This window comes from Elephantulus edwardii, unplaced genomic scaffold (genome assembly GCF_000299155.1).
Source record: "Elephantulus edwardii isolate Elephantulus edwardi_28Jun2011 unplaced genomic scaffold, EleEdw1.0 scaffold00306, whole genome shotgun sequence".
In the NCBI taxonomy this organism is placed as follows: Eukaryota; Metazoa; Chordata; class Mammalia; order Macroscelidea; family Macroscelididae; genus Elephantulus; species Elephantulus edwardii.
The window spans coordinates 2,419,618-2,445,715 of NW_006400056.1; the positions used below are offsets into that span (position 1 = coordinate 2,419,618).

Consider the following 26,098-nt stretch of genomic DNA (forward strand, 5'->3'; position numbering starts at 1 on the left):
GAGAATCTTTGTCTTCTTGACATTGAGCCTCAATCCATATTGAAGGCTGCAGTCCCTGGCCCTCTGCAGCAACCACTTCAGGTCCTCCTCAGTTTCAGCAAGCAGGGTTATGTCATACAGAATAGATTAAAATCCCAAGATATATATCTACACAAACATAGTAAATTGCTGAAGAAGCAAAGACAATTCAATGGAAAAAGGACAGTTTTTTCAATAAATGGTATTGGAGTAACTTGACAGCCATATATACAAATGAATTAACACAGAGCTTGAAGTTTCATGAAATTGATTTAAAAATGTATTGCAGTCTTAGGGTCCATGTAGGGCTATCCAATTTCTAGAAGACAACACAAGAGAATATCTAAGTAACTTTGGATTGGTCAATGATTTTCCCATACAATGGGAATATCATGATCCAAGAAAAAGTTGAGAAATTAGAATTCATTAAAATACAAAAAAATCTATTTGGCAACATGTTGTTAGGTATCATCAAGTTGACGATAACTCACAGTGGCTTCATGAACAATAGATCAAAGCCTCGTCCCGGTGTCACTGATCTTCACATGTTCAAACCCACTGCTGGGAGTCACTATGCCAATCTACTTCACTGAGAGTTTTCCTCTCTTACTCTGACCTTTCCCAGAATAATAGCTATTTCCAAATATTTACCACTCCTAGTAACACATTTAAAACATGTAAGTCAAACTTTCACCATGCTTACTTCTAAGGAAAGTGCTGAGGACTTGAAGCACTTGTTGCAGAAGATCAAGGAATGCAGCCATTGGCATGGATTGCATCTCAATTTCAGGAAAACAAAGATTCTTACCACTGGACTGATAGGCAGCATCATGATGGATGGAGAGGAGACTGAAACTGTCAACAGCTTCATCTTGCTTGGATTCACAATTAACACCCTTAGTTAACAATTAAGACCTTGCTGGTTAACACCAGCAATCAGGCAATAAGGAGACATATCGCACTGGAAAAAAGCTACAGTTTGGGACCTTTCCCAATTTGAGGAGTAGTCATGTCAGTTTGAGGACTACGTTGTGTCTGATTTAGGCCATGGTCTTTCTAATCATTCACTACACATCAAGAGCTGGACAATGAATAAATATGACAGGAAAAGAATTGATGCCTTTGAGCTGTGATGTTAGAAAAGACCACTGAACATTGTATGGATGGCCCTCTTGGAGAGGGGGCAGCCAGACTATTCTTTGGAGGCAAGAATGATGAGGCTTCACGTCACATACCTGGGATATGTTGCTTAGGAGGGATTATTTCCTTGGAGAAGGACTTGATGCTGGGAATGATGTGGGGTCGGCGAAGGAGAGAACGACCTTCAAGCAGGTGGACTGACATGGTGAATGCCACAGTGGGCTCTTGTGTGTCAGGAAGTGTGAAGATGGCACTGGATAGAACAGGGTTCAGGTCTTTTGTTCACAGGGTCACTATAAGTCGTACTCAACTCGATGGCACATAACAACGACCTCTACCCTGGTCTGCCTTCCTTCTAAGGCAGGTCTATTGGTCCTTTTGGCAGTCCATTCACTACTTGTCACCAGCACCACAATTCAAAGGCATCAACTCAAGCACATCAATCAACTGAAAATACCATCACTTGGAACAGGCACACCTTCATTTTAAAACTGACGTTCTTGTTCTTTAGTACTTTGGAGAGAGCCTTGACAGACATTTTTTTTTTATTTTAATTGCCAGTAGTGGCTACATCATTACTTTTTCCTTTTATTTTTTATTTAAAAAATTTTATATTGGTTTGTATACAAAATTCTTAAACACTGTGTTTCATTTCTATACATTGTGTTTCACACATTCCTTCATTCACAGAGAATAGTCTAAAAGTATTATATTTTAGGGCATTATTTTTATCGTAGGACAGACAATTTTTCTATTATGTCTTTTGGTTGGTTGACTATTGCTACCATGGGTACAGATTGTGGATCCAAGGAAAAGGGAATCTTTGATTTCAATCTTTTCTCCATCTATCATGACGCTGCCTATTGGTCCAGCAATGAGGATTTTTGTTTTCTTGACAGAGACGTAATTCATAGTGAAGGCTGTAGCCTTCGATCTTCTGCAGTAGACACGTCAAGCATTTTCCACTTTTTGCAAGTAAGGCTGTCTCATCTGCATAAGGCTGTTGATGAGGTTTCCTCCAATCCTACTGCTACATTCTTCTTAATACAGTCCCCGTCTCAAATTATTTTCTCAGTTTGTAGAGTGAACAGGTAAAAAGAGAGGCTATGAACCTAATACATACTTTTCCTGATTTTATACTATGCAGTACCTTCTTGTTCTATTTGAACAATTGCTTCTTTGTCTAAGTACAGATTTTGCATGGGCACAATAAAGTGTTGTGTGATTCCATTTCTCCTCAATGTTATCCACAATTTATTACACTTACTGTTGTTGTTAGCTGCTGTTGAGTCAAACACAACTCAAATCGACCCTAAGAACAAAGGATCTGAAACCTATTTTATCCTATCCTCTGTCATCCTCACACTTGTGACACACAAGAGCCCACTGTAGCAGTTACAGTGTTAATCCACCTGGTTGAGGGTCTTCCTCTCCTTCATTGACCCTCCACACTTCCCAGCATCATGTGCCTCTCTAAGGAATAGTACCTCCCAGCAACATGCCCAAAGTATGTGAGGTGAAGCTTCATCATTCTTGCCTCCAAAGAGCACTCCAGCTCCAAGACATATCTGTTCATTCTCTTGACCATTCATGGGATGTTCAGTGTTCTTCTCTAGCACCACAGCTCAAAGGCATAATTTCTTTTTCTGTCATATTTATTCACTGCCCAGCTCTTGGATGCTTAGCTAATAATCAGAAAGACTATGGCCTGAATCAGATGCACCTTGGTCCTCAAACTGACATCACTATTCATCAATAATTTCGAAAGGTCCCTAAGTGCAGATTTTCCCAGTGCAATGTGTCTTTTTATTTCCTGACTGCTTGTAACAAGGATGTTAATTATGGATCCAAGCAAGATGAAGCTGCTGACAGTTTCAATTTCCTCTCCATCCACCATGATACTGCCTCTCAGTCCAGTGGTAAGAATCTTCATCTTCCTGACATTGAGATGTAATCCATACCAAAGGCTGCATTCCTTGATCTTCTCCAACAAGTGCTTCAAGCCCTTCCCACTTTCAGCAAGGAAGGTTGTGTCATCTGCATAATGTAGGCTATTGAGGAGTCTCTCTCCAATCCTGATGCCACACTCCTCCTCATAGAGTCCAGCGTCTCGGATAATTTGCTCAGCAGACAGACTGAATAGGTATGGAAAGAGAAATACATAGTACATAGATAGGGAACTTCCAGAAGTTCAATCAAGATTTAGAGGAGGCCATGGCATGATGGATATCATTGCTGATGTCAGATGGATCTTGGCTGAAATAAGGGATACAAGAGGAATATCTATTTGTGCTTTATTGACTATGCAAAGGCGTTTGTGTGGATCACGACAAGTTGTGGTTGAGATTGAGAAGAATGAGAATCCCAAAACACTTGATTGTGCTCATGCGGAACCTATACCTTGAGCAGGAGGCTGTTGTGTGAATGCAGCAGGGGAACACTGCATGGTTTGGAACTGAGAAGGGAGTGCATTAGTGTTGTATTCTCTCTATATAACTTTATTACAATACACAGAGTCAAATACCTTTGCATAGTCAACCAAACACAAGCAACGTTTTTCTGGTCTTCTCTGCTTCACCAAAGACCCATCTGACATCAGCAATGCTATCCCTTGTTCCACAGCCTCTTCTGAGTCCAGCTTGAATTTCTGGAAGTTCCTTGTCAATGGACTGTTCCAGCTGTATTTTAATAATCTTCAGCAAGATTTTACTTGCATGTGATAACCGATGCTATTGTTTGATAATTTCCACATTCTGTTATATCACCTGCTTTTGGAACGGGCTCACTTTGACAGGACCCGATGTCTCCTGAGACACTGCCTTACTAAAGGTTATGGCTCAAGTTGCCACCATTACCCCAAAAATAACCTGTTATACACTTGTACTACTTTGCTCAAGCAAGGAGAGTTGCATGGACTGCATGCAGCATGCATGAACACTCTGGGAAAAGTTCTGTTTTGCTTGGGATCCTGGCTCTTTGTCATGTGACCGGTGGCTCTTAGGACTAGAGCCAGCAGCACATCATCTGACTTGAATTCACTGGCTTCTTCAGCCTTCTGGGCAAAAAGCCTGTCATCTAATTTGCCAGTCTGGGTTCCTCATCCCCTGCAACTACCTGAGTCAGAAGAAACCTCCAGACAGATACCTGATTCACTGATCTGGGATGGACTTACAAGTCTCCATGCCATGAAGGTCATTTCCTTGATGGTTCAAGAGTTTGGTGAAACGCTGCAGCAAATTACGAAAATATGGCAGGGAGAGTAGTAGTTTATGTTAGAGAGATAAAGTGATACAGGTATTTGGGATAAACTGGTATTTGGAACATTTTTAACCCAAATCTCCTGGGAACCAGGTTTGTTCTCTTGTTAGAATAAGAAATTCTTTATCCATACACCAGCATTATCTTCTTCTGTGCTTAAGAATAAAAACATCACCGACTGATGACTGAATTCTCTCACTGAGCCAGAACTCAGCCTCAGAATCTCTCTCAACACAAAGCTATGCACATTTACAGCTCAGTGGAATAACAGCTATGCTGATGCAAATATACGTTAAACATTCAAATAGAATCAGTACGTGGAGTAAGGTCAGCTGTCCTTAGTGGAAACCCAGTAAACCCTTGATAAGTATCTAGCTGTGCTGAGTCACACACTTTGGACATGTTGTCAGAAGGCGCCAATCCTTGGAAAGAGACACCATGCTGGGAAAGCTAGAGGGTCAGAGGAGGACGCTCCACAATATGGGCTGATACAGCAACTATGACAATGGGCTTGAGCAGAATGGAAATCATGAGGATGGCGCACAACAGGCAAAACTTCAGATCTACTGTTCATAAGGTCACTATAAGTCACAGTCCACTTAATGCCACCTAACAACAACAATAACATATCAAGTTATGTCTAAATCAGACATGCATTTAGACGCCACACAAATGATAGCAAATCATTCTCAAACTTTCAGGAGTATTGTGTCTACCTGATGTGCTTTGTTAAAAAAGCCTGTCACTGGATCCTACCCCAGAAATTATGACTGGATAGATCTAAATCTGTAGTTTGAGAGTAACCCAGGTGCTGACGGAGACGGGGCCAGGCCCCAGAATCAGTACTTACAGAGTCCAGACAAGTCTGTAGTCACCTTAACTGTTCAAATGGTGACCCTGAGGCCCAAGGAAGAAGTGCCAGATGTCACAGCAAATATCAGGCAACACATTTCTATTCAATATTGTATTGGATATACTTGCTAGGGTAATACAATAAGAAAAGGAAATAAAAGTCATCCAGATAGGCAAAGAGATGGTTAAACTGTCATTTTATGCAGATGATGGGATAGTGTACACAGAAAACCCCTAAGATTCAACAACAATAACAAAAAAACCCCAACTCCAACTGTTTAGAACTAGTAGAACAATTTAGTAGGGTGGCAGGATATGAGATCAGTATAAAAAAATCACTAAGATTCCTCTACAGTAACAAAGAGAACTCAGAGAAGGAAACCAAGAAAGCAATATCTTTTACAATAGCCAACCACAAACTGAGATACTTAGGATTGAATCTAACTAGAGATACAAAAGACCTATACAAAGAAAACTACGGGATATTTCTGCAAGAGACAATAAAAGACCCAAAGAAATGGAAAAATATGCCCTTTTCATGGATGCGAAGGCTCAATATTGTGAAAATGACAGTCCTACCAAAGGCAATCTACATGTTCAACACAATCCCAATCCAGAAATAAAATTCATTTTTCAAGTAGATCAAAAGAGAAACTGTCAAGTTTATTTGGAGAGGAAAAAGACCCCAAATAAGCAAAACACTTCTGAAAAATAAAAATAAAGTGGGAGGCATAGTATTATTCCCTGTCCTCATAATCTACTACACAGTGGTAGTAACCAAAACAGCATGGTACTGGTACAACAAGAGGCACATAAACCAACAGAACAGAAATGAGAACTCAGAAATAGACTCAGCTATCTATGGCCGACTGATAATCGACAAGCAAATAAAACCTGTCAAATGGGGCAATGACAACCTCTTCAACAAATGGTGCTGGCAAAACTGGACTGCTCCATGCAGAAAGATGAAACACATCCACATCTCACATCATACACAAAAATCAACTTAAGGTGGATCAGACACCTGGGAGTAAAACCCAAAACCATAAAGTTCATCAGAGACAAACTGGGACCAAGCTTAGATGGCCTAATCTACGATATAAAGACACTGCCAAATACAGCCAGAATGGCACAATTTGGATAGGACAAAATGGATTACTGGGGCCTTCCAAAGATGAAATCTCTGTACACATCAAAACCTTTTTACAGTAAAATGAAAAGGAAAACCTACTGATTGGGAAACAACATCTGGCAATACCGTTTTAGACAAGGGTCTCATATAAAAAGTTTATAGGATCCTACAGGGCCTCCACAAGAAAAAGACTGGTAACACAATTACAAAGTGGAAAGAATTTTCACAGAGGAAGATAGTCAGATGGCCAAAAGACCATGAAAAAATGCTCAAAATCACTGGCAATAAGAGAGATGAAAATAAAAACCACAATGAGATACTCTCTCAATCCAGTAACAGTGGCAAAGTTTAACAGGACAGCAAGTAATAGATATTGGAGAGAATATGTAGAGAGATACACATTTATACAACATTGTTAGTGGGATTGTAAAACGGTACATCCACTCTGGAAGGCAGTTTGGAGTTTACTCAGAAAGCTAAACACAGAAATTGTACATGACACAGCTATTCCAATGCTTAGAACATACCCCAAGAAAATGAGAACTGAGGCACCAACGGAGACTTGTATACCAATGTTCATAGCAGCATTATTCACCATCGCAAGAACATGGAAACAGCCCAAATGTCCAACCACAATGGAATGGATTGAGAAATTATGGTACATTCACACGATGGAACACAATGCAGCACACAGGCCCAATGATTTTACAAATCACTACCTAACTTGGTAGGGACTGGAGAGTATTATGCTGATTGTACTAACTCAGTCCCATAAGGACAAATACTGTATAAGACCATTATTGTAGAAACAGATACCTAGTAAAATGTATATAAGGGTCTAAGGGAGGGGAGTAGAGAAGGGGAGCAGAGGGGTGGGGATGGGCGGGGGTAATCATGGGGTTTGCATGATTTGATGTAGGAGTTGCGGAGGTGGGGGATCCAGTATAAGGGGCAGTATATACAGACTTTGTAGGTAAACCAGCATAAAATTAAAGATTTTTTAAAAAAAATTTTTAAGAAAAAAACTCAAAATTTTTTTTAAAAAAAGTCACTTGACAACTCAAAAGTTTTTGCCAAGTTCCCATGACACAGAAGGTTCCTATAGCACCCTGGAAGAAAGGCTCCCCAAAGTAGACATACTGGATGGGTCAGAGGAGATTCCTGGGACTAGCACTTGTTATGTGCCTTCGAGTCAAATACAACCCATAATGTCTCTAAGAACGACAGATCTGAACCCTGTCCTATCCTGAGCCATCCTCACACTTCTTGACTCATTAGAGCCCATTGTGGCAATTACTGTGTCACTTGATGGATGGGCTAATGGGCCCGACTTACCCCTTGCTCCATGCTGTCATTGACACGGTCTGTGACTTTGGAGATGAGGGTCAGTGCGCCTGTGGAGGAAGCAGACAACTGTGTTGTTTGAGGAGGGCTAATCTAGTGTCATTCCTGCCTCTTTGACCATACTCCTCCCTGTCCTAACTCCAACTTGCTCCTTGACACTGCTATAGCTTCAGGGACTTGTAAGTAGTAGCCAGATTTCCCCCGAAAGGCCAGGCCACTGGCAAAGTGACCTTGGTGGTGATTTGGTCACTCTGGGCCCCAGCTCCTCTGGATACAGACTGGACATGTTAAGATGGGACCTACCCTGACAGGCCAGTCCTCCAATGATAGTCACAAAGAATTAGGAGGACAGAGGAAAACTGGGGTGTGCTCGTCAGACTTAGTGCCACCTCCTGGCACCAAATTCTGGTTACTCCTTTCTCCTCTCTGTACTGAATGCCAGACTTCTCATGGTGGAAGTAAAGAGGGAATCATGTCTGTGCATCTAGACAAGGCTTGAGGGTTCACATCCAAAACACACTCAAAGTCTGTCCTGGGCCTGGAAAGGGCAGAATTAGGGAAGCGAGCCTCATGGCATCTCCATTCTCCTAGAGCATGGTGGACTTACCCTGAGTGTTCTCGTACTCTGCCGAGTCCGGGCAAAGGTTATTTAAATAGTCTGTGGGCAGAACAAGAGTCAGGAGTTAGGTATGCCCCGTTGAGGCCAGCCCCTCCTGTTCTCACTATGGCCCCCTGCTCTATCTTCCCAGAGACAGAAGGAAACTTGCTACGCTAGCCCCATCACAGTACACACGAACACAGCAGCAGGCCCAGGGGAACACCATCAACATCGCTGCCACCACTGTGACACATTTAACAACTCAACAAACACCTACTCAGTAGCACACAGTCCACCAGGGGAAGACAGACATGTTGGCCAACACAGCAGAGTGTGATGCATTAAACCTATATTACTACACTAACAGTCCCAAGGCTCTATAAGGGCCATCCCGTCTCTCAGTACATCTTCCACCTTATTCCCTCCAATCCAGCCAATAGCATTTCAGCTATTTCCTGAGAAACTCAAGTCCCAGGAAACTTGTTATTACCTCTCTTTTTCTAGTTCCTTCTATGATCCATGTGCTCTCTCCACTGAGATTTGTGTTCAATGTCACCTCCTCAGACAGGTCTTTCCTGACTACAATACCTAGTACTGCAGCCTCGTTCTTCTCAATCACACTAACCCGCTTTACTTTTCTTCAGAGTTCTTAACAAATTATATTTTCCCATTCATTTCCTCCATTACAGTACAAGTTCTATTAAAAGGGATAGTGCAAAGCACGTGCTCAATAAATATTTGCTAAATTAAATGAATGCATTTTCTACTTGAATGTCCACAACCTACTGTCTTTCACTGCAGCCTTTTCACTACCTGAACTTAAATTCAGGAGTGCCTTTAATGTGTGCAGTGTCTGTCTCTCTACGGGAATGCTGTTCCCTGTGGCAATCCTCTTTATTTTTTTTAAAATGTATTCAGGAAGTGGTTCTAGAGCTCAGGAGAGAGGTGCGGGGCATTTGGTGGAGGAAGGGGTTGGAAGAGAAGTTGTCAAGGACATGAAGGAGCTGGAGGAACAAGAGAGCATTGTTGTTTGGTGGCATTGTCAGCGCCAGCTCATAGCAAACTTAATTACAATGTGGTGAAATCCTGCGAGATCCTGTGTTATCCTCAGTCTCTGCTCTGTTTAAGCCAACTGTTGCAGGAACTGTGCCAATTCATCCTGGTGAGGGTCTTCCTCAACTTCACTGACCATACACTTTCCCCAGTATGATGGCCTTTCCAGGCACTGGCCTTTCGCATAACCTGGTCAAAGCATGTGAGACCAACACTCATCATTCTCACTTTTGGAAGCACCCCAGCTGCACTCCTCCAAGACAGATTTGTTCATTCTTTTTTTTTTTGGGGGGGTGTTACTGTCGTATAATTTAATGAGAAATTAATATAGAACAAGATTGGCATTATACTTTAGTGGAGAAGGATGGATTTTGCAATAAAAGATGCTGAGGAAAAGTTATTCACATAAATAAATAACACTGTGCACACATAACACATTGAAACAGTTTTCAATGTAATAAATACTTCAGGTTAACATTGTAAAAACTGTTGGAATACAGTATTAAGGACAAGAAGTACACAACAATAAAGAGAAAACAAATTAGGCTAAATTAATAATAAAAGGTTTTTTCTTCTTATTTCAACTTTTCTTTTTTTTTTTCATTTCAATGAACATCTACAGAGATTTTGGAATTCTATTAATTCATTGTTGCACCCTTCTCCCCGCCCACATCCCCTCTGTTCATTCTTTTGACAAATGATGGATGGTATATTCCATATTCTTCGCCAAGTACCAGCAAGGCTCAATTTTTCATTGGTAATTTTTCTTTTTTGTCAAACTTTCACATGCATATGAAGCAATGGAAAATCATATGACTTGGGTCAAGTGCACCTTAGTCTTTAAAGTGGAATTCTTGCTATGGAGCACTTTAAAGAGGTTCTTGGCAGCCAATCTGCCCAATGTCCTTTGATTTCTTGACAGCTGCTACCACAGTTACTGTATATGGTTTTAAGTAAAATGAAATCACTGACTATTTAAATCTTTTCTCCACTTATCATAGTGTGGCCAATTGGCCCAGTCATGAGGATTTTTATTTTCTGGATATTGAGGTGTAATCTTGTAGTTTTTGATCTTCAATAACTGCTTCAAGTTCTCTTTACTTTTAGCAAACAAAGTTATATCATCTTCATAATCCAGGCTGCTGGTGAGTCCTCCTCCACTGAAACCATATTCTTTATTATGTAGTCTAATTTCTTGGATTATGTGCTCAGTATACAGATAGAATAGATCTAGTGCAAAGATATAAACCCCAATGTACACCTCTGCTGATTTTAAACCAAGCACTAACACCTTATTCTGTTTCAATAAATGATTCTTGATCTAACTAAAGGTTCTGTATAAACACGATCATTCTGGAATTCCCATTGCTCTCAACGGTACCCATAATTTATTAACAGCCATGTAGTGAAATGCTTTTGTGTAGTCAAGAAAACACAAGTAATTATCTTTCTGATATTCTCTGCTTTCAGCAGTTCAGGCTGAATTTTTGGCAGTTCCACGTCAGCCAATGTAGTGTTTCAGCCATTTTTCATTAATCTTCAGCAAGATTTTACTTCTATAAGTTATTAATGTTCAAGAAATGACACAAATATGAATGTCTTCCAGTTAGTTTGTCAGGTAGTTTTCTAAACTTCTTGGCACAGATAACTGAACATGTCCAAGGGATGCATCTCTTTGGTGAAATACATCAACTGGTGTTCCATCAATTTCTGGAGCCTTATTGGTTACCAAGGCTTTAGTGCTGCTTGGACATCTTCCTTGCACACATTGGTTTTTGATCAGGTATTAATTCCTAATATGGTTCAGTGTCAATGAAATATTTTTTGATACAATAACTATGTATTCTTTCCATCTTGTTTTGATGCTTCCTGAGTCCTTCAATATTTTGGCCATAGAATTCTTCAGAACTGCAACTTGAGGCTTGAATTTTTTCTTTAGCACAGAGCAGGGCAACACTGCATGGTTCAAAATTGGGAAGGGTGTATGCCAGGGATGTGTCCTAACTCCATACCTTTTCAACATGTATGCAGAGCAGATTATCCGAGAGGCTGGGCTCTATGAGGAGAAGCGTGGCGTTAGGATTGGTGGAAAATCTATCAACAATCTGTGTTATGCAGATGACACAACCCTGCTTGCTGAAACTGAGGAGGACCTCATGCACTTACTGCAGAGGGTCAAGGACTGCAGCCTTCAGTATGGACTGAGGCTCAATATCAAGAAGACAAAGATTCTCACCACTGGACCAACTGGTAGCATCAGGATGGATGACGAAGCGATTGAGATTGTTCACAACTTCAGTTTGCTTGGCTCCACAGTCAACACTCTTGGCACCAGCAGCCAGGAAATCAGAAAACGTATTGCAATGGGAAAGTCTGCTGTTAGGGACCTCTCTAAAGTACTCAAGAGCAACGGTGTCTCTCTGGAGACTAAGGTGCACCTGATACAGGCCATGGTCTTTGCAATCACTTGTTATGCATCAGAGAGTTGGACAATGACTAGAGAGTAGAAGGAGAATTGATGCCTTTGAGCTGTGGTGCTGGAGAAGAGTATTGAATGTACCATGGACTGCCAAGAAAACAAACAGATCCATCCTAGAGAGGGTTAAACCAGGCTACTCCTTGGAGGCAAGGATTCTGGGGCTTCGTCTGACATACTTTGGACATGTTGTAAGGAGAGACAGGTCCTTGGATAGGGACATCATGCTCGGTAGGGTAGAGGGACAGTGCAGGAGGGGAAGACCCTCTATGAGGTGGATTGATTCAGTGACTGGGGTAATCGGGATGGGTGTGTCAGAGGCAATGCGACTGGCACAGGATAGAGCAGGGTTTAGGGCTGTTGTACATACAGTCGCTATGAGTCACAAAAGACCTGACGGCACATAACAACAACAACAACAACTTTCAGTTTGAAGAACGCTGGGTGTGCTCTTAGGTTTTGGTGTTCTAATTCCAAGTGTTTGCTCATTTCATTATCCTCAAGCTGCCATTTGAAAACTGCCAACTAGTTCTCTTATTTCATCATTTCTGCCTCTTGCTTTTGCTGTATGCTGAAGAGCAAGTTTCAAAAGTCTCTTCTAATGTCCATTTTATTTTTTCATTACTTGTTTTCAAATGAACTTTTAATTACATCATGGACTACCAAAAGAACAAACAAATCTAGCTTGGAGGAAGTTAAACCAGACTCCTCCTTGGAGGCAAGGATGGTGAAACTTTTTATACACTGGACATGTCTGGAGGCATCAGTCCTTGGCAAAGACATCATGCTTTGAATCTTGTGTCAACAAGAGCAACTGACACAGTGACTCCAACAATAAGACTTAGTTTAGAAAATATTGTGAGCATGATGCAGAACAGGACAAAGTTTTGATCTGTCTATCAAAGCGTCACTACGAGTTGGAGCCAACCAGACACTGTCTGACATCATCCATCTGTCTGTCTGGTCTTTGGCCATTAGTGTTCAATTCCTGTCTTGAGATGGTCTCTAAATTCAAGCAGGATATACTCAAGGTTGTATTTCAGATGCCACGAATTTGCTTTCCTTAGAGCTCTGGTAGCCTAGAGGCAAGGAGCTACACTGCAATCCTGAAGGCACGTGGTTTGAAGCCACCAGCTGCTTTGCAAGAGAAGGCTGGGAAATCTCCTCCCGTGCAATTAACTGCCTCTGAAAACCTGCTGAAGGGACAGCTAAGGGTTGGTTCTGACTCAACGGTACACAACAACAACAGTTTCAATTTGAATTTGCACATGAGCAATTAATGGCCTGATCCACAGTTGGCCTCTGGCCTTGTTCTTACTGATTATTTGAGCTTCTCCACCATCTCTTTGCACTCACGGTCACTGCGTTGGTTCCAACCCTCGGTTTTCAAGGCTGTAAACTGTAATGATAGGAGAATTCCTATATTTTTCCCAGGGAGCTGTGAGTAAATGGATGTAGTTGATTTAATTTCTATGTATTTTGTCAGATAAGGTCCATGTGTTTCATGTCAAATTAGCTGCTTTTGAGTCTGATTTAACAGCTGTGATGTGGTCATTCCTTTCATGAAATTGGATGTAACCATTCCTTGGATGGGATTTGCCTGAGGGCAAGCTTCACTGGGGGTGTCTGCCTCCATGGATTATATAAGGAAGTCAAGTGGAGCTGGCTTGATTTCAGTTAGGTGTCCATCATGCATCTGGATCTATCTCTTTAATTTTCTGGACTACCATCCTGCCTTAACTGGAGGTACTGAACTACATCCATCAGCTTCTGTAACTATGTCTCTGGTCTGGGACTTGCCAGCCTGTATCAGCAAGAGCCATGTCCTTTGGATAAATGTCTCTCTCTCTTACTGTATATATGTGTGTGTGTGTGTATGTGTGTGTATATATACACACACACACACACACATACACATATATATATACATATATACATTATATATATAGTGTGTGTATATATATGGGGGTGTGTGTGTGTATATATATATGGGGTGTGTATATATATATATATATATATGGGGTATATATATATATATATATATATGTTGTTGTTATGTGTCGTTGAGTCGCTTGCGACTCATAGCAACCCTATGTACAACTGCCCTAAACTCTGCTCTGTCCTGTGCCAATTGCACTGTCTCTGACACTCCCATCCCGATTATCCCAGTCACTGAATCAATCCACCTCATAGATATATGTATGTATTTATACACATACAAGCATACACATGTTGCACATCGTCGAGTGAAAACTGATCCATAGCTGGCCCTCTGGTAAGTTTTCAGAGGCAGTTAATTGCATGGGAGGAGACAGCCCACCTTCCTCCCACAGAGCAGTTGGTGAATTCAAACCATTTGCCTCTGGGATTGCAGTGCAGCTTCTTGCCACTAGGCCACCAGAGGTCTCTAAACATAATCATCCACATGTGTCATTTGTTTTGATTTCTTGGTTTTGCTTCTTAAGAAAACCCAACCTAAGCCAATGTGTACAGTCACTATGTTTTTTAAAAGTAACTGGCAATAAATAAGTTCTTGGTCATACAAAATTTTATCATGCAATTTCCTGCCTCACCTCTATCACCAAGGCCATATTTTCCAACTACCAATCCTTCTTTATTTTGCATTTCCATCACTAGTTATTAGTAATGCATCTTGAGTGCATGCTCGATCAATTTCAGATTGTAGAAGCCAGTAGAAAGTTTCAATTTCCTCACCTTTGGCTTTAGTGATGGTTGCATAAATTTGAATAATAAGCCGTATTGATATTTTGTATGTTTATGAATATTATTTTACCACTGACAGCACTGCACTTAGGGATAGATATTAAAATATTTTTTGACAATAAATGTGTTATTATTCCTCTTCAACATGTCATTCAGGAATGGTAAATCATATGATTATCTGATTCAAAAGGGCCAAAATCAGTTCACTGCAGCTTGCTAATGCCTAAGATATTGATCTTCATGCATTCCATTTAATTTTTGACAATACTCAATCTTCTTATGTTCACACTTTGTACATTCCACATTCTAATTGTTAATGGATGCTGGCAGCTGTTTCTCCTCATTTTGAGTGGGGTCACTTCTGCAAATGAAGGTCCTTCATTGGCTGAAATTATTATTCCATCCACATCATTAAGGTAGACCCTACTTTGAGGAGGCAGCTCTTCCCCCGCTGTGTTTTGTGTTGTCTTCCAGCCCACGTGCCTCCTCTTCTGGCAATGTGTCAGACAGCATTCTGTTGCTATTCATAGGGTTTCAAGAGCCCACTGTTTTAGAAGTGGATGGCCAGTTTCCTGCCTAGTCTCTGTTAGTCTGGATGCTCTGCTGAAAGCTGTCCACCATGGGTGACCACTGTTGTATTTTTCCCCCGTTGTATTTTAAATTACTGCTGTCACAGCTTCCAAAACCACAACAATAAACAAGCTACCACAGCATGACAAATTGAGAGGACATGTTAGCAGAGTGTACAGAAAAAGCCTGGAAGGGAAGGACTTTGGGAAGTAGTAGGTGGTTAGTACTAAAGCCAGAGAGAGGCTGAGCAAGTCCAAGATTGAAATGAGCCCTATTTCGGGCCAGAGAAAAAGGCTCTGGTGGCATCAACAAGAGTAAGTTTAATGCAAGAAGGAGACATCTGACTGAGAGAAAAAGGAAAGCACAGAATGGAGAAGGTGTATGATGGGAAAGGCCAAAAGTGGCCGATGATTGAGGCTTCCAAGTTGGCTCAACTTGAGGGATAGTTGGGGCAGAATCTAGTACTTCTGGAGGAACAGCAGCATAGAAAATGAAGAATAACTCTATCCTCCCCAGCACCCTCTACTGGCTTGCTGTCACCTCACATGCAGCTTGCTGTCTATCACCTCTACTCTTTCCTTAGCTACATCTTTCTCCATCTCTGTCCTCTGACACCTCCTTGGGGACCCACCTGTGAGGAGCACTTGATACTGGAAAAGGCGCTGGACCACCCTCAGCATTCGATGCTTCACACTCTGGCCACCTCCTTGTGAATTCTGCTGTCCTCAGAGACGAGAAAAAACTCCATCAAGAGGTCTCCTTTGGGCCCAAATTCTCAGCCTCCTTCCCTATGCTGTCCCCTTACACTTCCTTGTGGCCAGCATGAGCTTTTACTCTATTTTCAAATCCAGCCCACCTCCCCTCAAGAGCCCAAGGAGATCTGCCCCCATCCTCACTATGTGTTACCTCCTTTGGTCCCACAGCCGGTCGGATACTCACTAACACTCTTCTGGTCCCTGCTTCACTCCTTGTTTTAGAAACAGACAAAACCCCCAGTAACTAGACACCCAATACTGGCCAGTACTTGCAGCTGCCACGTTCATCTATCTCTGTGCCCAACTAGTATTGATCTATTATTGGGACAGGAGAAGTGCCTGAGAAAACCTTGAATCCCCAGGTCACTGAATCATCAACAACAGCCCAGGAGCGGTTTTTCTGGGTTCCTGCCTTTCTCTCCTGTTAGGACACCCTCCATAGACTCGGCAGGTCTTCCTTTCCATTTTCTAGATTTGGTCTACCCGGGATGCCCCATCCAAGAGTGTCAAGCCCTTCAGTGCCCTGAGTCCTGGTACATCCTCAGAGCAGGGTCTCGGCAGCACGTGGCACCCACCTCATACTCGCGGACAGCAGCTGCCAGCCGCGGAGCGTGGAGGCAGTTCTCAGCAAGCAGACCCAGGTACCTGTCGAACTGTAAGATGTGAGCGGCATGGTGGTCAAACTCCAGCTCTCGAGCCAGGAAGACGTCAGCCACCTTCTGCTGGCCCTCCCTGCAGCCAGGAAGGGTACAGACAGGGAGAGCTCAGTCTTGGAGTTCACATGGACGGCAGTTAGAACGGCAGTGCCAAAAATCACAGGCCTGGGTATGCACCTTAGTTCTACCTTCCCAGAGTCGTTTCACTTTGGACAAATGACTTAATACTTCTTTGTTTGGCTTCCCCATCACTAAAATGCAGGCACATGGCACCTGGTGGTATTTTTACCACTCCTTCTGTTTCACAGTAAAAGTGCACCTGGGTGGTGCAAGTAGTTAACATGCTTGCTCTGAATTGGAAAGTTGGAGGTTCGAGTCTACCTTCAGAGATTCAAGGATTAGGATCTAATTCCAAACACCAGCCACTGAAAGTCCCATGAAGCACACCCTAGTCCGATGCCTCCCAGCTGGCCTGCAGGTTCTGGGTTCCTGCCTCATGAGAACAACAGCGCTGGGGCTGAGGAAACGCTCACCACTGTGCCAGCCTCTCCTCCAGCTCCTCCAGAATCCCCTGGTGCAGGTCATGGATGGCCGGAAGGTGGCTCAGACCAAGCCGCAGTGCCTCCCTGGACAGCGTGTCCTTGCCTTCTTGGTCCATCTCATCCAAGGTTCTCATGACAGCTCCGTGGAAATCCTGAAAAACCAAGAGGCCTGCTGCCCAGGGGGTCAAGAACCCTGAACACAAGACCCTGCCTAGCTGGGCACTGGGCATACCTGCAGCTTTGGAGCCCTGGTACACATAACCTCCACAAAGAACATGCAGTGACCTTAAGCCAGTATTTGCAGACCCATGTGTTCTCATGCATAAAATGGGATGATATCAACTTTGTGATCGTAACTGTTGAATTAACCTATGCCCCCAAATCACCTTGAGTCTAATTAAAACTGTCAAGTGTATCATATGTTGCTACAACACTCAGTCCCACATACTTGGAGCACATTGCTAGGAGAGGCTACTCCTTGGAGAAGGACATTATGCCGGGGAAAGGTGAAGGCACAGCAAAGAACAGGAAGACCTTCAATCAGCTGACCTGACACAGTGACTGCAGCAATGGGCTCAAGTGTGCCAGAGACTGTGAGTGCGACACAGGATAGGCCAGGGTTCAGATCTCTTGTTCACAGGGTAGCTATGAATTGTACTCGACTTGATGGCCCCTTACAACAACATGATGCTGAAAAGCTTCCAGATGGAGACAGACTAGGAATAAAAGCCTGATGATCTACTTCTAAAAGGTACTAATGAAAAAACCCCCACCGTATAGAGATAATAGTAACCTCAACTGCAACTGACTGTGGGAGGGCACAGGACCTGGTTGCATTTTGTTCTACTGCACATGGGTCACCAGGAGCTGTGGCAGCATGACAGCAGCTAACAACAACAGAAGACCATTCTATACAGTTTCCAGCACAAAGATAAGCTTTTTTACAAATGCTTACTCTTCCCTCCTCCCTGGGAAGCTTGGGGGAACACTCTCCTCTCACATGATTGGTGACAACTATGAAGCTACAAAACTTCCCTCAAGGAATATTAAGCTCTCATTTTATAATTAACTATCTTTGAAGAAGTTCTATGAGGTTCTATTCCAAACCAAATTCTACAGAAATCATAATGTATTCATGCTAGAGTACTGAGCTGTTATAAAAAAAAGAAAGATAAGACAAAAATTTTCATGTTTAGAGCTAAGATCAAGAGATGTGGTAGCATAGTGTTGGTCTGCTAACAGGAAGGTCAGCGGTTTGAATCCTCTAGTTGCTCTGTAAGAGACTGATGGGTATTGTCCTCCCCATAAGATTAACGTCCTTGGAAACCCAATGGTGGATCAGCATGAGTTGGAATCGATTTGACAGTGGTGGGTTTGGTTTTGGTTATCAAGATAATGAGCAAATGAAAAAATGATAACAGAAAACACAAAAAATACAAACAGTGACACTTTGTCAAGAATATGGAATTAATAATGATTTTCTTCCTTGATTTTATTTTCAAAAATTTCTAAATAGCAGCTGAAAACTTTAACCATAGCACCAGTAGAGTTTCCTGTATGATTATTAGCTTGCTTCTAAAATGAAAATAAATTTAACAAATACCAATAAAGGTAAGATTTTGTTTTTTAGGAGACAGTGGTGGTTCAGTGATAGAATTCTCACCTTCTGTATGGTGATGTGAGTTTGATTTCTGGACAGTGAACCTCATGTGCAGCTACAACCTGTCTGTTAGCGTGCTGATATGAGGGTAGACAGGTTTCAGAGGACCTGAGAGACTAGGGAGAAAGGACTGGTAATCTACGTAAAAAACCAGCTAATGAAAACCCTATGGATCAGACAATGGAACACTGTCTATGGACAGATGATAAGAATGGTACAGAACTAGGCAGCATGTGTTCTGTTGGCTATGCAGTTACTGCAAGGTGGGGCTGATTTAATGCTGCTAATAACAAGATGACTTCTTTCTCACAATGAACAAATTTCATACACCTACCCTTATATGAGGGACCCCATTTTATAATTTGAAATACACAGGGGCTCATGAGACCACTTTGAACTGCAGAATAATCCCACTCAGAGCCTTTATACACTACAGGAATTACCTCTATACACTAAGAAGGATGATCACGCTAATCATGTTTATCTCCTTTAATGAAAAACTTACTACTAGATAAAACAACTCTCTTCCGTCGAGTTGGAACCGACTCATCGTTGGCTGTCCAGTGGGTTTTCACAGGCTATAAATCGCACAGAAGGAGACTTTATCCCTCAGAGTTGCTAATGGATTCAAACTCCCTGTCTTTGGGTTGGCAGAGCAGCTCCTTACCTACACATTAGTCCTCCAGTGTAACCCTACACTACTAGGTAACTTATTTAATTCTACTGTTGAACAGTTCTCACTCCTAAAGGTCCAAAGCGGAAGTATCTGAAGGGATGAGCAGCCTCACTCCCAGTAGGGTGGTGAGGAGGGAAGGTTAGAAGTGACAGGAGAGAGGCATGGAGGTGGGATGGGGAAAGAGGGAAGGAGGGAAGTGGTATGAAGGAGGGACTGGCAGAGGGACTGAGACAGAGAATTAAGGAGGAGGAGGCTGAGACACTCTTGTTCTGTGCCCAGAGCATGTGCCAAGAGGCTGCCTGTGCTCTTGACAGGAGAGGGCAGACGGGGCTACAGAGAGAGGCTCCACTTCCTGGACACCTCCTCCTATCCTCTGCTGACCCACTATGCGAGCTACTCTGCCAGGATCTGAGAAGCAAGACTGCAAGGACATCATAGGAGGGCAGCCCCACGCTGGCTTGCAGTCCCCAAGAGAGATGATGAGAGCGTGCCTCCTGAGGCCAGTGCTCAGCCGGCCTAGTCCTCTACAATCTGCAGGACTCAGAGACCCTGAGCTGCATCCCCAAGCTCAGCTCTGACAGAGGTTTAGAGGACTCCAGCTCAGGGTATGGAGTGGAGGCCACAGATTTGAATCAGAGATATTCTCACTGTCTGGGAATTAGCAGAGCCTTCCCTAAATCACATTTTAGAAAGAGTGATTTATCAATAAGAACTGATAAGGAGGGTAGCTAAAGGGAGATATTACTGATGGGTTTTTTTTAAATTAATTTTAATGAAAGTTTACAGAGACTGAGGGTTTCCATTCATTCACTGTTGCACTTTTCTCCCTGCCCAAGCTCCCCCCACCTCAGTTTGCTCTTTTTGAAAAGTAAAAGACAAATTCTTTCATTGTTATACAATCTCCTCCCCCCCAAGTCCACCCCACTATGCAGCCTTCATTTGGACTCCTGTCATGACATTAATACCTAGTCATATATCCTTTTTAAACAGTTCTCTCCCTCATCTGTTTCAATGCAATATACATTATTTAGCCCATCTTCCTCAGTCTGACCCCAACCCCAAAGTCAGTCTTGGTTTACAACAGTGGCCCTAAGCAATATTTGTCCTTTTGTGACTGAGATATTTCACTCACATAATGTCCTCCAGGGTCACCCATTTTGAATAATATTTCATGAGTTCCTTGTTTTTCAATGCTGCATAGTATTTCATTGTGTAAATATGCCACAGCTTCTCTAACCATTCATTTGTTTTTGTTTTTAAATTTATTTTATTTCATTATTTTTTGTGTGTACCGTCAAATCAGATCTGACTGGTACAGGAGGAGATTGTTCCTCCTTCTCCAGCAGAGCATCTGGTGGATTTGAACCATGCACCTCTGAGACTGTAGTTCCATTCATTTGTTGATGGCCACTTAGGCTGTTTCTCTTTGCTATTGTGAACAAAGCCGCAATAAACACAGGTGTGCATATATCTGCTTGGGTGGCAGTTATGGTTTCTTTAGGGTATATTCCCAGTAGTGAAACTGCTGGGTCAAATGTTATTTCTATTTGCAACTTTTTGAGAAAGTGCCATACAGCTTCCATAATGGTTGCACCATTTTGCACTCTCATCAAGAGTGAATAAGGGTTCCAGTTTCTCCACAATCTCGTCAGCACTTGTTGTTTACTGTTGAAAACAGACATGGCAAAACATGCACATATTCAACAGATTCTACATGTGCCATTTAGTGACACAGATTCTATTCTTGTAGCTGTGCAACCATCCTCATCTGTCAGAGTCCTTCCTCTCCCATTAACACAAGCCCACCGTCTCCTAGGGTGTTCCCCTCTCATCTTCTGAGTGGCTGTTGTCGATTTAAGCTCACAAAGGTAGTTCTTAAAAGAGCAAAATGCTCAAGGCAGACCTTTTCTGCCAGTTAAACTTCTGTGCAGGTTTAATAAGACTTCAGGGGAAACTCTCAGGTTAAGGTTGAAATATTATCTTAAAGCAATAATATGTGGGATTGATTCGGTCTCCATGGTTTCAAAAAGTCTAGAGTACATAAGAATCTGAAATTCTAATCTGCATTTTCCTCTTTTTGATCAGAAATTCTTCTAAAAAATATTTGATCAAATGTTCAGTGATGGTAGTTGGGCACCCTGGTATCTCTTCCGGTAAAACAGACTGTTGTTCTTGGAGGGAATAAGCTATACATTCCATATCTTCCTCCTATTTCTGACTTCTGATGGCCTAGCAGTAAAGAAGGGAGCCCCGGTGGCCTAGTGGTAAGGAGCTGCACTGCAATTCCAAAGGCACCAGCTGCTCCACAGGAAAATATCGAGTACTCTCCTCTCGTGCAATTTACTGTCTCTGAAAACCTGCTGGAGGGTCAGCCATGGGTCAGTTTCAACTCCATGGCACACAACAACAGAACTGTACTGCCAACCCAAAGGCATGTGATTTGAACCGAGCAGTTGCTGAAGAAAACAGGGCAATCTCCTCCTGTGCAATTTAAAGCCTCTGGGAACCCACTGGAGAGTCAATTATGAGTCAATTCCGATTTGACAGTACACAACAACAACATTCCTGACTCTTTCTTTCTCCTTTTTTTTTTTAATAGAGTCCAACTGTTGGGCCTTGGATGGCTGCCTGAAGCTTTTAAGACCCCAAGAACTATGCAAGAAACACTAAATCCATTGTTAAGCCCGTTATTGGGGCTGCCCCAAGATACCTTAACCCTCAACAAAATCAAATCAAGAAGCTAAATATTATTAGGTTCCTGTTACTTCTTATTTCATCCCACAGCTGATTCTTGAGTCCTTGGGTCATTCTGCACCTGGATAAAGGTTTTCTCTAATGTCCTGGGACCGAAGGACTCTCCCACTCTTTCCATGTGAGTCTCCATATTTAAAATCCATCCTCCAGCCCTGACATTCCAGGGAATGACAGAAGAAGCCTGGCATCCTGATGAGGATAATGAACACTCTGACTTGGGCAGCTGGATGACAAAGAATTTCCAACACACTATCTCATCCAAGTTGTGCGGAGATTCAAGCGCAGCTATTCAACATAGGAGCTGGGAGACCTGGGGCCAGTTGTTACTTCTCTGAGCTTCAAGTTTCCTTATCTGTAATTAGGGATAACAGCACCATTATGTACAACATGAGATTGCCGTGAAGCTCATCCTAATGCTTAAAATGGTATTGTAAACTCAAAAGTGCTATCCACATGTATGCGCCTGCTCTAATGAGGTCATATCTAAAAAAATCCCAAACAAAACAAGTATGTAAAAACTTGAAGGTGAAAGCAATATACCTTCTTATCTTCTCACTTCTAGTACCAAGGGTATTAATTTTGGATCCAAGCAATACGAAATAATTAACAGTTTCTATCCTTTCTCCATCCATCATTTTGTTGCCCACTAGCCCAGTGGTAAGAGCCTTTGTTTTCTTGATTTAAGATGCAATCCACACAGAAGGCTGTAGTCTTTGATCTTCTACAAAAAAACTCTTTAGGTTCCCCTTGCTTTCAGCAGCAAGCTTGTGTCATCTTCACAGTGCAGTTGTTGATGTGTCCTCCTCTGATCTTGATGTCACATTCTTCTTCATAGAATCTAGCTTCATAAATTATTTGCTCATCACTGCAGACTGAATAGGTATGGAGAAAGAATATACTCCTGACGCACATCCTTCCTGATTTTAAACCATACAGTGCTTCCTTTTTCTGTTCGCACAATAGCTCCCTGATCTAAGTATTTGATTTTATATGAGCACAATTATATGTCCTGGTATTCCCATTCTGCTCAATGTTAGCCATAGTTTGTTGTGATCCACCTAGTCAAATGCCTTTGCATAGTCAATAAAACACAAATAGACATGCTTCTCATATTCTCTGCTTTCAGCTAGAACTCATTTGACACCAGCAATGATATCCCTGGTGCCATGGCCTCTTATAAATCCAGCTTGAACTTCTGGCAGTTCCCTATCTATGTACAGTTCCAGTAGGTTTTGGATGATCTTCAGCAATATTTTGTTTGCATCTGATATTAATGATATTACTGCTTATAATGTCCATATTCTGTTAGATCACCTTCCAGTCAGTGTACCACACAGCTGTCCTCTAAATGTCCTGAAATGGGCTTGTGTGCACGTTCAGTATTGCATCTGCTAGTTGAAAAATGTCAATCGGTATTTCATCTTTTACTACGGCCTTATTTTTTGCCAGTGTCTTCAGCATGGCTTGAACTTCTTCCTTTATTACCACGACTTTTGTTCGTATGGTGCCTCCTGAAATATTTATTTTAGTGTTGATCAGTTATTTTTGGTACAGTGACTCTGTATATTCCTTCCATCATCTTCTTTCCCCTCCAATATAATAATAAATTTAATAAAAATTCAATTATTTTTCTTGAGAATCTGATCTTAGATTATTTTTTTTTTGATGGTGTGAATTCTCTAAGTTTTATACTGGTTTGCTTACAAAGTTAGTATACATTGTGTTTCACACTATGCTTCATTCACATTGTGTGTTTCATACATTCCCATGCATTATGTTTTATAAAATTAATCACCACTGGACCTTGCCCATCATTACTCTGTCTTTTTATCTGGATCCTTCCCATTTCCTTCACCTCCTCTTTCGACCCACCAAATTGTGCAACCCTGTGGTTTCACCCCTACCCATCCTCACCTCTCTGCTCCCACTCTTTCTACCCGTAGGTCCCCATACAGTTATCCTTCTATTTTTTTCATTAATTTCTTTATGAGACTGAGTTAGTTCACTTCACATAATGCTCTCCAGTCTCTCTCAAGTTATGTAATATTTTTCAAAACTGCTGCTCCTGAGTGCTGCACAGTATACTACTGTGTGATGTACCATAATTTCTCAATCCATTCAGTTGTGGTTGAACTTATGGGCTGTCTATCTATGTTCTTGCGATATACAATAGTGCTGCTATGAACACTGGTGTACAAATCTCCATTTGCGTCTCAGTTATAACGTCTTTGGGGTATATTCCTAGGAGTGGAATAGCTGAGTCATACCCATTTCTTTTAACACTTCCTGGATCATTCATGATTTTGCCCATGGCATCTTTCAGTATTTCAACTCAAGGCTTGAATTTGTTTTTCAGTTCTTTTGGCTTGAGAAATGGTGAGCGAGTTCTTTCCTTCTGATTCTGACTCCAGCTCTTTTCACATTTTGTTCTAACACTCTGTTTCGTCTTCTTGAGCTGCCCTTTGAAATCTTGTATTCAGCTCTTTTACTTCAGCATCTCTTTCCTCTGTTTTGGCTTCTTGACTTTCTAATGCAATTCATTCATAGCACCTGCTTGTTTATTGTTTGCACTTATTAATACAGCACTTGTCTGTCAGTCTGCTGAGCTGGTGTAACGTGTGAGTTGCTGTGCTGCTGGCAACTATCTACTAGTGTGTCAAATGCCAGAAGGGTCACCCATCATGGACAATTTGCAGTAGAGCTCCTACATTAAGAGAGACTAGGAAGTAGGATTGGCTATCTTCTTGTAAACAAAAGGCCTTTGAAAATCCTATGAACAACAGCTATGGCATTATAGGTAGAGCTCAGATGGGAAGTTACTCAAACATGAGGAAGCACAGCCACAAACAATTGGAACATGGAATGCACAGATTATGAATATAGGAAAGTGAAGTTGTAAAAAATGAAATGGAATGCATGAAGATCAACATTCTAGACATCAGAGAACTGAAATGGACTGGCATGGGCCACTCTGAATAAATTTTAGTTAATAGGCTGTCTAAAATAGGAGTTTGATCCTAAGAATCTAGTTTTGAATGTTGTTGTTATGTGTCATGACCCTATGTACAGTAGCTCTGAAGTCTGCCCTGTCCTAACCTAGTCTGATTCTAACACATCAACCCTAAAACAACTATGAGATATCATTTCACCCCAGTCAAAATAGCAAAATTTAACAGAACAGCAAGCAACAAATGCTGGCGAGGTTGTGGAGAAACTGGAACCCTGATTCACTGTTGGTGGGAGTGTAAAATGGTGCAACCCCTGTGGAAAGCAGTATGGCGCTTTCTCAAAAAGTTGCAAATAGAGATACCATTTGACCCAGCAATTCCACTACTGGGAATATACCCTGAAGAGACCATAGCTGACATCCAAGCAGATATATGCACACCCATGTTTATTGCAGCTTTGTTCACAATAGCAAGGAGTTGGAAACAACCTAAGTGCCCATCAACAAACGAATGGCTAGAGAAGCTGTGGTATATTCGCACAATGGAATACTATGCTGCATTAAAAAACAAGGAACTCATGCTATATTATTCAAAATGGATGACTCTGGAGAACATTATGCTGAGTGAAATATCCCAGTCACAAAAGGACAAATATTACATGATGCCACTGTTGTAGAATGGGACTGTCCTTGGGGTTGGGGAGAGACTGAGCAAGATGGGTTCAATAATGTATACTGCACTGAAACAGAGGAGGGAGAGAACTGTTTAAAAGAGAGATGTAACTGGGTATTTCTGTCATCACAGGAGACTAGAGCGAGGGCTGCATGGTGGAGGGGACCTGGGGGAGGGTTTGTAAAACAATGAAAGAATCTTTTCTTTTACTTTTCCATAATTTTTGGACTCATGTACTTATAACTTGTTAGTCAAATTTGTGTCTTCTAG

The 26,098-nt window shown here is 41.9% G+C and overlaps 1 protein-coding gene across 1 annotated transcript in view; it reads right to left on the reverse strand.

The window, feature by feature from the left end:
• FGD5 (FYVE, RhoGEF and PH domain containing 5) overlaps window positions 1-26,098 on the reverse strand; it is a 233,993-nt gene that overhangs the window by 51,613 nt on the left and 156,282 nt on the right. The window contains exons 5-9 of the mRNA XM_006901054.1: window positions 17,110-17,270; window positions 16,496-16,652; window positions 15,797-15,884; window positions 8,352-8,402; window positions 7,736-7,794 (exon numbers count right to left, since the gene is read on the reverse strand). Of these exons, the coding sequence (XP_006901116.1) occupies window positions 7,736-7,794; window positions 8,352-8,402; window positions 15,797-15,884; window positions 16,496-16,652; window positions 17,110-17,270 (516 nt within the window). The remainder of the gene's footprint in view (window positions 1-7,735; window positions 7,795-8,351; window positions 8,403-15,796; window positions 15,885-16,495; window positions 16,653-17,109; window positions 17,271-26,098) is intronic.